The 12,141-nt window shown below is 38.5% G+C and overlaps 1 protein-coding gene across 1 annotated transcript in view; it reads left to right on the plus strand.

The window, feature by feature from the left end:
- The window catches only part of SHB (SH2 domain containing adaptor protein B), a 167,333-nt gene extending 158,409 nt beyond the window's left edge, over window positions 1-8,924 (plus strand). The window contains 1 exon segment of the mRNA XM_081317792.1: window positions 6,807-8,924. Coding sequence (XP_081173918.1) covers window positions 6,807-6,990 — 184 coding nt within the window. The 3' untranslated portion in view covers window positions 6,991-8,924.
- The last annotated feature ends 3,217 nt before the right edge of the window (window positions 8,925-12,141 follow it).

The following is a 12,141-nucleotide window of genomic DNA, read 5'->3' on the forward strand; positions in this document are numbered from 1 at the left end:
TGAACCTTGGGATCTTAGAGGCAAGAGGAAGCTAGGTAAAGTTATACAGGGTGGAAGGCAATGATATCTAGAGATGAAAGATTAAGACTGAGAAATCACAATCAGTAGGCTTCCCAATTCACAGGCACTCTGTTGTGTCTGCAGTTAGAAAGGCAAGCCTGACAGACTTTCGAACGAGAGCTGTCAAAAAATCCAGTGCATGAAGTCAGCTGCATGATCGTGGACAACGTTCCATTCAAGTCTTATTAAATCCTGTTATTAACCAAATCAAGGTTAATGGGAATTGGGGGGGGAAGAAAACTGAATATACAGGCAAGGAAATTTGGGCACCCTTTCAGTTAGTACCTTGTAGCCCTTCTTTGGCAGAAGAAACAGCTTCCAAATATTTGCTGCTTTTGTGTGCTTTCTTGCAGAATTCTTCTAGTTCAAGAATATTTTGAGGACTTTTTGCATGCAGTTTATGTTTGAGATCTTCCCGCATTTTTTACAGTGATATACAAGATTGGGAACCATGGCAGCCATTCCAAACAAAGACTTTCTCTTTCTCTCTTGTAATTGCTTCGTGATTGATTTGGGAAACTGTTTTGGACTGTTGTCTTGCTAATGTTTCCAAGCTCTTTTCGGTTTCAATTTCTTCACTGACTGTGGAACATTAGCTTCTTGGAAATGTTGAAATTTAGTGGAATCCATCCTTCCTTCCACCTACACAATATTCCCTGTGCTACTGGATGTCATATAACCCTCTTGCTTAATGGCTGGAAAAATATCCCTTTCTTTAGAGTCCTCACACAATTTTTTTTTCAAATGTTTCTCGTGTAGTGCCTAAGGAAGTCAACATTGGTTTTTATCGGTCTAAAGCACCTTGTTCCAAAAGGTTTCAGGCTTATCAAAGTTTGTTGGTTTATGTGTTTGCATCACTGAAACAATGACCTGTGATGAGATTAGAGAAAATATTACTTTCTGATAACTCCCTGATGAAGATTATTGTTATATAATCAGTACTGCATAGAGGACTTTTGGGCAACTACTCTAGTGTCAGTTAAATGTTTTGGCAAATCTTTTGCAGCGATTGTGGGTCCTGCCTTGCATGATCAGTGAAAATATATAGTTAGAAAGGTTGGATATTTCCAAGATCTAAAATTATTTATGAGCTAGAAGAGTTTCACAAGAAAGAGTAAGGCAAAAATCCAAACACAAGAAATAAAAGACTCTTAGAGATGACTATAGGAAATATTTGAAAGCTGTTGTTTCTTGCAAAACAGGTATTAACTTTTGGCCTGCCATATTCACTGTTTTCATTTATTTTGAATGTGTAAATAACTACCCATAATTCATAAGGATATCCACTCACATTTTCAGAAGGATGTTGCATTTAATTTTTTATCATGTAGAAGTTGTGTCAATTTCTGTTCACTTCAGGAGTCCAAGAATGTACAATCTGACTAGCGGTGCCTAGATTTTTGAATGCAGTTGTAAAGGTTCTGGAAGAGGAGCAATCAATTCAAAGCTTTGTGCATTTAGCAGGATTCCTAAAGCATGATTATGCTGCAAGATAACAGGACAGCCAATGAAAGCCCGTCTCCATTTCATATTTCTATCTCTAACAGATAAAAATTGTCCTATGAGAATAGGATAGGATAGGATAGGATAGGATAGGATAGGATAGGATAGGATAGGATAGGATAGGATAGGAAGGGACCTTGAAGGTCTTCTAGTCCAGCCCCCTGCTCAAGCAGGAGAACCTATGCCATCTCAAACAAGTGACTGTCTAGCCTCTTCTTAAAAATCTCCAGTGATGGAGCGCCCACAGTTTCTGGAGGCAAGCTGTTCCACTGGTTAATTGTCCTCACTGTCAGGAAGTTTCTCCTTAATTCGAGGTTGCTTCTCTCTTTGATCAGTTTCCAACCATTGTTTCTGGTCCTGCCCTCTGGTGCTTTGGAGAACAACGTAACCCCCCCCTCCCCCATTACAGATAAGACAGTCTAGGATGCATTTTCATGTCTTGCATAATTACAAATACAAGGAAATGTAATTTGGCGATGTAATATGCTTCAGGGAAGTAGGCCTGGAAAACTGGACTTGGGAATATGATTTTCTCTTCTGATATTCTGCCATTAAGAATCCTGTGTAATAAGTTGGTACTGAAGTAGCCCACTCTTCAGTGACTCTTTGAGATCTTTCAATATAATTCCCTCAGTATAAATAGACAAAAACCTTCATATTGTCTGAATATTTAGCCGTACATTCTTTTTTTTTTATTTAAAAAGTTTTACAATACATTTTGACTTTAATCCCCCCCTCCCCCACCCCTATCCAACCCTCCCTATCCCTCTCCCCCATTCCCTCCTCCCCCCCCCGACTTCCCAGAGCTAAATACAGGGTATAAAATCGAAAAACAAACATAAACACCCCTATGTTATCAACAATAAACTATAAATTCTATCTCTCTCTAGCTCATATAAAATGAATACAAACAATATTAATATTACAAATAAAGTAAAAAAGAAAAAGAGGAAAACAGAAAAAGAACTTTACTCAAAGTAAATTTTCTTAATCCCAGTCCTTATTCATATTAATTTCAAAAAAAAGAAAAGTAAAAAAAACTTTCACCTGCTATTTGCATTCTCCCACCTTTCTCTAATTTCCAAACAAATTCTCAGTTACGCGCCAAAAGCGCCTATCTCTATTAATCTTAATAATCTCCGACCAAACTAAACTATGATCAAAAATAGTTCTTGCATGTATCACGCCAAATGTCTCGCAGTTCCAAATCATCCTTGAGTTCAAATAAAGGTTCAAATAAAAAGAGTATATAAAAAAAAGATTTAGGCAATCTCTAAGACAAGTTGTTATTAATTAGGAGCTTACATACCCATTCTTAGTTCAACACATACTTTAAGTCCATAACCCTAATATACTTTTCTAGCAAGCAAATAACATCAATCTTAAATTGTATAAAATATTAAAAAAAATAATTTCTTTCTCCTCTATCTCCATTGACATTCTAATCTGAAAATTTAATCAGCAATCTTAACGCCCCAAAACTTTTGGAGCACATCTGTCATGACCCCCAAAACTTCTTTAGACCGCTCCCCTCCCACATCTTCACTGTAAGCACACTTTGGAGATTCCGTAACTTTCTGCTGATCTTGCTCTTGCTCTCGTCTCGCTCTTCTTAGGGCGGCACGCGTCATCTTCTGGCCTCCTGCAGCAACCGATAAAACTGTGACTTGATCCCCTCCAACACCATTGTCCTCTGTCTGTCTATCTGCAACATCTTGAAGCTTTCCCACACCGTATCCTTTTGCAGCTTCCAAAAATGATAAGGGGGTTGCTTTTAACACATTACTATAAAAATCACGTGCCTGAGCCACAGTAACCAAACGATGTCTTTTACCTTCGTGCGTCGCCACCAATCCAACTGGAATCTCCCATATAAACTTAATATCACGTTTCTTAAGTTCCTGTACTAGAAATGCAAAATCTTTCCGTCTCCTTAGGATCTTCGGAGGGATCTCTTTTAAAACCAAAACTTCTTGCTCAGCCACTACCAAGTTAGTATCATAAGCAGCTTGAATGACTTCATCTCTAATTACTCTCTTTGTAAAATAGACCACCACATCTCTGGGTAACTTCCTCTGTCTTGCAATCCATGAATTTACACGAAAAACTTTGTCCATATTTCCCTCAATTTCAGATGCTGACTGGCCCAGTACCCCTTCCAGAGCCTCAGAAATCAGCTGCTTTAAATCTTCTTTACCATTCTCCTTTAAACCCCTGATTCTAATAGCATACTGCATCTGATGATACTGAACAAGGCTCAATTCTTCGTCCATTTTATCCCTTATATTTTCATTTTCTAATACCTTTGCTTCTAATATAGAGTTCTTTTGACTGAGATCCTCCACTTTTACATCCAGCTGTTGCACACATTCAGCTACGGATTCAACCATAGACAAGATGTCCACCCTCATTGCTCTCAGCTTCTCTTCCATCTTCTTCTCCAATTTCTCCATTTTCTCCTCCATTTTCTCCTCCAGCTTTTTCAACTTTTCATCCATCATATCAGACATCAATTGTGCATGCTTTCCAAGAGCGTCTTGTAAATCCTTAAGCGTCAATACCGGGGGAGATGCAGGAGGAAGCAAAGCTTGCAATGAGGTCTCTTGCACCAGGGAAGACCCCGCATTCCGAAGAGCTTTAGAAGTTTTAGCCGCCATCTTCCCCCACTTTCACTTATTACGCACTTTCACTTTAAAGCTATAAAATCCATTGAGCTAGAGAGTAAAAATGAAGAGTCCACTTCACCTTGACCTCCTGTACCGCTCTGCCTGCATCTTGATAATCAAAAGTATTTCCTTTTGGCATGGGTGGTTGCTAACGCCTGGCTCTGCTCCAAAAATCCCAGAGCAGAGGCGCTGCGCAGCTCGGAGCAACCCAGGCTTCGGGGGGGCTCATCCTTCAGCCGCCCAAGCTCTCAGCTCAGGCGGCCCCGGAGAGCTCAACCCCTACCTGGGGCCTCACCCCCTCCTCTTCTCCCGAGGAGGGGGCTTCAAATCCATCTAAACAGCTGATCGGCGCTGTTTACGATGGAAAAACACAGCTGCGGAGCAGGCAGCCCGAAAACGGCTGTCTTCGGCATCGCGTCGCCACCGGGAGTCTTAGCCGTACATTCTTTATTCATGTTTTTACTTGACTGATTCATAGTTGGTTGCATTCACATGTAACACCAAACTATAAAACACGATTTATAAACCATAATGGGTACCATAGTAATAAAAAAAAAAACTCATCGTGACCCAGTATATAAACTAAATCCCAAGCCAATCTTTTATATGATCCAGAGATCAATAGATAATCATTCTAACTGCAAACAAACAAATTTAACTAGTATCTTCTGTTCTTGCATTAAATCTAAAAAGACGTCTCATCAGATTGCCCTCTACTCTAGTCTTGAATTAATATGCACCTGTTTTTACAATCCCATTAATTTAGTGTCAGGATCTTAGAACATTTAGTAGAGGAGGGTAAAGAAACAGAATAAACTTGAAGGGGTACAACAATATTTCTGCTCATAATAAGTATTTAGAGATGTCACCCTTGGTTTAAAGGAAATCGCTTAGAGAACAATTATGTTTCAAAAGACAATCATTCTTGTAAAGAATTTAAATCAAGATATTTTTTAAGCATGCCAGAGCTATAATTACAATGCCTGCAGTGATTTCTGCTCTATAGAGAAGGGTCATTTCATCACAAAATCGCCTTGGAAAATTTGAATAATGTGAGCCTGAAATTTGCTTCAGCTTTTTCACAGGATGGAGATATATCCCCACGCCCTGTGAAAAAAAAGCTGAATTTTCTTAAGCAATTTAAGAGGGGATAAAGGCACTATTCTCAATTTAAAATTACTCTTTGTGCCCTTGAGACGCAAACTCAAATACCTTCCCTGCAGTCTCTCAGCCTTCTTTCAATTGTCTGCACAGCCGGCATTCTCACTAGATTTTTCTTTTTTCTCTCCATCTCTCTCTCTCTTTTTTTTTTAAAAAAAGTTTTTGGCTTATTATAAATTAAGTGGTAGGCTATACGTGTTTCTCTGGAGGCATCATCCAACGAGGGTTTCTGTCCCCTCAAATTTAGTTGAGCATTTGTTGTCTGAGATATTTGTTTTTAGACTTTGCAGGGGGGGAAAATGACAGCTGAATGCAGACTCGTTGCACATTTGTCATAAAATCCAAAGCAACCCATAGACTGGTCTATATTTTTATCACGTTAACCTAACTTGGGTATATTCATTGATTCAGTCTAATTAGAGATAGAAAATATTTATTTATAGCATCATTCTCAGTAATGCAGCACACAACTATACATTTATTTATTTTATTTATTTATTTTATTACATTTATATACCGCCCTTTCCCGAAGGACTCAGGGCGGTTTACAGGGTAATTAAAAACCAAAATACAAAAGTTAAAAACAAGTTTAAAAAAATTAAATTTATCCCTGTATAAGTAAAACCCCAGTTAAAAAATTAATCCTCATATTAATCCACATATTAGTGGTATATTAAGGGCCAACACCTCTTTCTCTTTAGTCCTTAGAAAGCATCCTACTTCATAACGGGGGTCTGCAATGTTTCAGAATTTAGTACTAAAAAAGGGAAAATATAGTGAAGGGTCCTTGGTGGTCTCAGAGGTTGGTTGTTTTCTGGCAGATGGGTCATTACCCAAACTGGGTAACATCATCAGCATTAGGGTGATGTTTCCACCCTGAGCTACAAATATTCTCCTTTATTGGAAAATGTAGTGTGTGTCTACAGAATTTTAAAACAAATACATCTTTTTTTTCCGGAATGTCTTGGCAGCTCCAAAATCCTAAGAAAAGGCACAGTTGCTGACAGATGCTGCATTTCATCACAAAATTGGCTTTAAAAAAATTTGAATAATTAATAAATAAATAAATAAATAAGTGAGTAATAAAATCCAAAGCACAGTGAATATTCCATAATCCCTTAGGCAGCTGCAGACAAGTTATGGTCATTTGCATTAAGGATCACCCTGGAGTTTTAAGCAGTCTAATTAACTCAATGTTCTGTTTTGTTTTGCTTTTGTTACATATGGTGCAAAAGGCAGATGGGAAAACCCACTATTTTTTAATAAACCCTGCATGTTCTATATTCATATAAAATATTCATATATATGTAATATATTCATCATCAAATTCCCTAAAATATTTCCATCAAAATTGATGGTAACTTGTGGAAATTTGTATATCATCTTTCTCTCTCTTTCTCTCTCTCTCTCCAATAGGAGTAACCAAGGTTTTATGCACATGAAGTTGGCAAAAACCAAAGAGAAGTATATTTTGGGTCAGAACAGCCCTCCCTTTGACAGTGTGCCTGAGGTTATTCACTACTACACTGCAAAGAAACTGCCTATCAAAGGAGCCGAACATTTGTCACTCCTGTACCCTGTAGCTGTCCGGACCTTATAATTGTTCTACATGCGCTCCTTCCTGTGGATTGGAGATGAAGGCTGCAGCAGCAAAAGGATCCCTGCATTGGCATTGGCAATTTCTTGGAAACAGACCCGTTTCGGTCTTTCCAGAAACAGACTGTTGTATAGTAGTATGAGTGGAATTGTTGCACTACTTTGCATGTCCTGTGTGGAAACGTTGGCTTCTATTTATATGAGAGGAAATGGATTCAGACATAGAAAAAATGCATCTTTTTCCAGGAATCCCACCCTCCCAGGAATGGAAATCTTGCCAAACCCAAAGAAAGCTCTTCAAAACGTTCTGCCGGTGGCCCACAACGTGCTCCCCTCCTAGCTGTTTTGGGGGGAAGAATACATTCAGACCGAATCTGCAAATGGACACACTCATTTCTGGGAGCGGAGCGAGGGGAGAAAAGAAAAATGGCTTTGCTACATACTCCAGACTTGGGAATTACATATTATACACTCAAACCCAGATTTGTGTTATTGTTTTCATGCACAAATTAACCCAACATGAAGACCCTCCACCCCTTTTTTTTGTCTTAATGTGGATGTCATTTTAAAGAACTCGAGTAATTTTGCAATGGCAGAAAGTGGTTATTTATGAATAGGGTATGTACTTAAATAGTGGTTTAATATATATACATATATAAATATATTTTTATTCCCCTCTCCTTATGCGGGGGAGGGGTACAATAATAAAGCTCTAAGGGTTTTTTGTGCCAATTCCTAATTTAAAGGCGATGACTCAGTTCTGTTTTTTTGTTGTGTACGTACAATGTAAGTGGTGATGGTTCATTGATTTCCCAAGGAAGGTCAGGGTGGTGAGGGTTGATATTTACATGACCATATTTCAGACCTAATGACCCTTCCACAGACAGGCTTCCTCAAGTTGATAATGGCATCCGTGTGAAGAGTGGCCCCACCTCAGGGATATGGGGAAAACCCATGGATAACTTTCTGTTGTTATTTCTCAAAATTAATAATGTGTAACAAAATGTAAATCAGGCCTACTTTGTCCCTCCCCCCCCAACAAAAATATTATGTCATGCGCAGAAATAGGGGTATTTTTTGCACTCCATGCATCCTGTCACTTTCTACATAACCATTTGGAATAATTGCTTCCAAAACTCTCTTATCCTTCACACTGTCACAGTGCTTGGCTTCTACCTCATTTATAAAATATAGATCCATCTCTCTTCTTCAGGTCTGGCATGTATTTTGCCCCCTCATAAACCAATTTAATTGGCAGCCTCTTGATGTGTTTCTCCTTCTTCTATACTAATGGCAGATACATCTTGCACAACCAGTTTTTCCCTTTAAAACTTCCAATAAACTGGATTTAAGATAGGAAGAAGCACATCGTACTGGTGTCAGGTGTTCAACCAGCCACAATTTATTAAATTTGTTAAAATACCAAGCCCCCCCCCCCCCCCGTTCTTCTGCATCACTCTTCTTTACAGCACTACCCATTTCTACATTGGTGATCTGAGTCAAGGTTCAAATTAGCAGTTTTCTCTTTGTCTCTTTGTTGCAATAAGACTGTAAAATTAACATTTTAACTAGACTGCCTTCAGAAAAATACAACTCCCTTTCATTCATATGCTGGTTTAGAAGTATAATGGAATAATTGTTACTCCAGTGACTGTGTAAAATACTGGTTTGTTGTACTATACAATGTGAAAAATAAGTCCTCAGATGATCTGGTTTATAAATAGTATCTTTGTTGCCTGATTCATTTTAGTCCCATATAGACCATTTTTCAGTATGGTATGAAAGACAGAATTCTGGTTTACCTGTTTGAGAACAAAGAAATAAATCTCTGTAAAATGCGTGTTGAATTGGCTGCCACTAATGTAAAAGAATGTTCAAAATAATTTTGCATGCCAAGTGTCCCTGTTGCTATTTGTTTTTTAACAGATACTGTGGGATTTTCTCCCTAAATGAAGTAAAAAAAACATTTTTAAACAAATCAAAATCAAGATACTTGAGTTCCTTTTTTATTTCCTTCTCAAGTTTTCTCCATAGAATGCATCTTTGCTCCACACAACTTCCAGAATCCCAAAAGTTATTTAAATAATTAATGGTGTACAATTTAATCTCTGTTAGCTTCATATATGAAAACATGTAAAAAGTTACAGCAGAATTCATTCACTTAAGGTGCATTCAGCCATGGTTGAATGTGTGTTTTTTTAGCCGCTTTTTCAATTTGTTATAGAACGCAGACTAAATTTTGCAGAGTCCCTGGATTCTGAAGAGCAGTTTGATCTAGTGGTCATCTCACAGGGTGGTGGTTGTGGGGACACTAAGAGGATGAAGCAGTTTTAGACACGTTCGCTGCCTTGAGTTATTTATTTTAAATAAATGATTTTTTTAAAAAAAAATCTTAATAAATAAAAACTTGGTACCTATATACCACTGTTTGCCAGCATACTTAATTGTGCAAGGGCTGATTGTTCCTAGATCTCTCAAATATCAGCAGGAGTAAAATAAATTTTTACCCTGCCAGTAAGGTGAGAACATTCTGGTGTCCCAGTAAAGGAGAATATTTGTAGCTCAGGGTTGAAATGAGGGGTCTTTGGTGCTCTCTGTGTTTGGTTGTTTTCTTGTAGACCTTCCATTACTCAAACTAGGTAACATCATTGGTACTAGCACCAAGGACCCTTCACTCTGGTGTTCCTTTTCCAGCCACAACAAAATGAATCACGGAATGCCTTTATTGAAGGCATTTGTATTCTGCAGCATGTAATACCAGCCTCCAACATGACTTCAGGTAAACATTCTTTAGGACTTGGCTTCAACCACTATTCTGGAACGATGCCATTTAGCAATTCTTGTAGAGGGATTTGGAATCCAGTGTGCACTAACTAAACCCTTGAGACCAGAAGGAATTGAGTTATTGGGGATTTATTTCAGTTTTCTCGTTTGCTGGTTTCACCCAAGTCTTTTCTTTGTATAAAATTCATCTGAATTTACCACTGAGGAAATAATTTTAGCCTAGCCGCTAATTGCAGGGGACCAAATGTCCAGTCCCTCATGACTGTGAACAGTAGTGGTATGTATAGCTGTGCTACCTGAATAGCAAAAAGGTTGAATTGGCCCAAAGACGAGAGGAATCCATCAGTTCTCCATAACTACTACTTCCATTATATACAGATTATCTCATCCTTAAATCTTTTATTTTAATTTTTATGGTACACCATCATCTTTGACTTTTTTCTTCTGAGAAAATATGGAGACCTGGAACTGCTAGAAAAAGCAGGTTCATCATATGCTTCTTGGAAGTCAATGCTGGTCACGACAGAGGGAGGGGGACAACATTTTGCACTCGTTTCTACATCGACCTTTGCTAATATTGTGTGGGGCTTCACACTGGAACTGATAAGGCAGGACACATTTTAAAAGCATCTTCCTATGCTCAGCAGTCATGAAGGATCATTTTCTTCTACCCATAGAGTCTGTTCTTTCCCATTTGCACATTAATTAGCATAGCAGCTAGTCACACTATTGATGTTTGAATTATGTCTGTTTATTTAAATTACTTTTACATGCATTTTTACTCAAATGCGTGTTTTGCATTCTATTTTTCTGCTTTTTTAAAAAATAAAAAAGCCAAGAACTATTGAACAGAGGACTTGCAAAATAAGTAAGTGGCAAACAGTTCTGATCTGAGGTAACCTTGGATCAGAATTTGCCAAACCCTGATCCTTGAGCATCTGGAGGTGCAGCCAGCCACATGGCCATATAATCCTCAAAGCTCTGTCTTGGATTAGTTGCTGTAATTCGCTACTGCAGCCTCTGCCATCCTTCTACTGTGCATTGTTCTTCCAATACTAATTATGAATGTTGAGCTGTTATTACCATGAATTGAATTTCGATTTTTATCATTGTAACATGATTAAAGTTCAATAGATGCTAGCTAAGAAGACCTTCTAAGCATTGTGTGGTGTATATTTTCTTTGTCCTATGTCTTAAGATATCCTTCTCCAACTTGAGGTCTTCAAGCTATGTTGGATTTTCATTCTCATCATCCTTAATCAGTAGAGTCGACATTCCCCTCTGCTAAGAAATGTGGGAGCTTGTTTAGTCCTTAAGTATCCATCAGTAAGGATTGGCTGCATTAACCTGGGCAGCAGTGAACATGGTGTGAACATTACTGTAACAGCTTTAACAGGAAGGGCCATACGAGAGCCTTGCATTGACCTTAATGTGACCTTAGCATTTATTTATTTTTAATAAGATAGATTTGTCAGAGGTGTGACATGACTGCAACACTGTAAACTGAAGCTGTCCTTTTATCCTACTTATTTGCCTCTGTTTTATTTCAGGGACTCTACAAAGAGTTTTACTCTGCCTCCGGTTTTTAGATCTTTCCTCTCAAGGACGGCTATAACAATGCCTGTGTTGAAGTGATTTGTGCTATTGCTTGTGGCTGAGAGAAAGCCCAGGGCCTGGGCCTGTGTGTAATCCCTTAACAGTTTACTTTAAATAAAGTAATAAACCTCTCCCTTTTCTTCCTCTCATTGTGGTCATTTCCTCTCTGTCAGGGTGTATTCAGCGTTTCTGGCACACAAAACAATTGAAACGATTATTCTAGCCCAGAAGCATCCATGTTCTGGGTGCCTCGATTTTCAGGACACTGGGCCGGCAGTTAGCAGTGGGAAAGTGAATGAAGCTGAGTTAAGATCTCAGCCGGAAAACCTGAGCTTTCTTTCAAAACCCTCATTCCTCCCAGTAGCTCATCCTGCAACAAAAGCATTGGCAAACAACATGCATTAAAGTATCATAGCCCAAGGCAAGTCAATTAGCACCTTTGGGGAAGCCAAGCAAGGGAAGATGGAGACAATAGTCTCGCTTCCCCTCTGCTCCCACCAAGAGGCAGCTCTTGAAAATGTAGAGCTGTTGGGCCTTCAAAGGGTGTAAAAAGATTGAGGTTGAAATTCCTAAATGTGCAAGTCATTCTCACTACTTGCGTTGGAAGAAAGTAGACCTGCATGCATAATTGGATTATTTTATTATTATTTTATTTCTGAGTGCTTTTGAGTCGGTGTTGACTTCTTGTGATTGCCTGGATTAGTCCCTGCAATTTTCTTGGAAATATTTTCAGAAGTGGCTTGCTCTTGCCTTCTTGCTAGGGTTGAGAAGGAGT

This window comes from Vipera berus (assembly GCF_964194415.1).
Source record: "Vipera berus genome assembly, chromosome: 2".
Classification (NCBI taxonomy): domain Eukaryota; kingdom Metazoa; phylum Chordata; class Lepidosauria; order Squamata; family Viperidae; genus Vipera; species Vipera berus.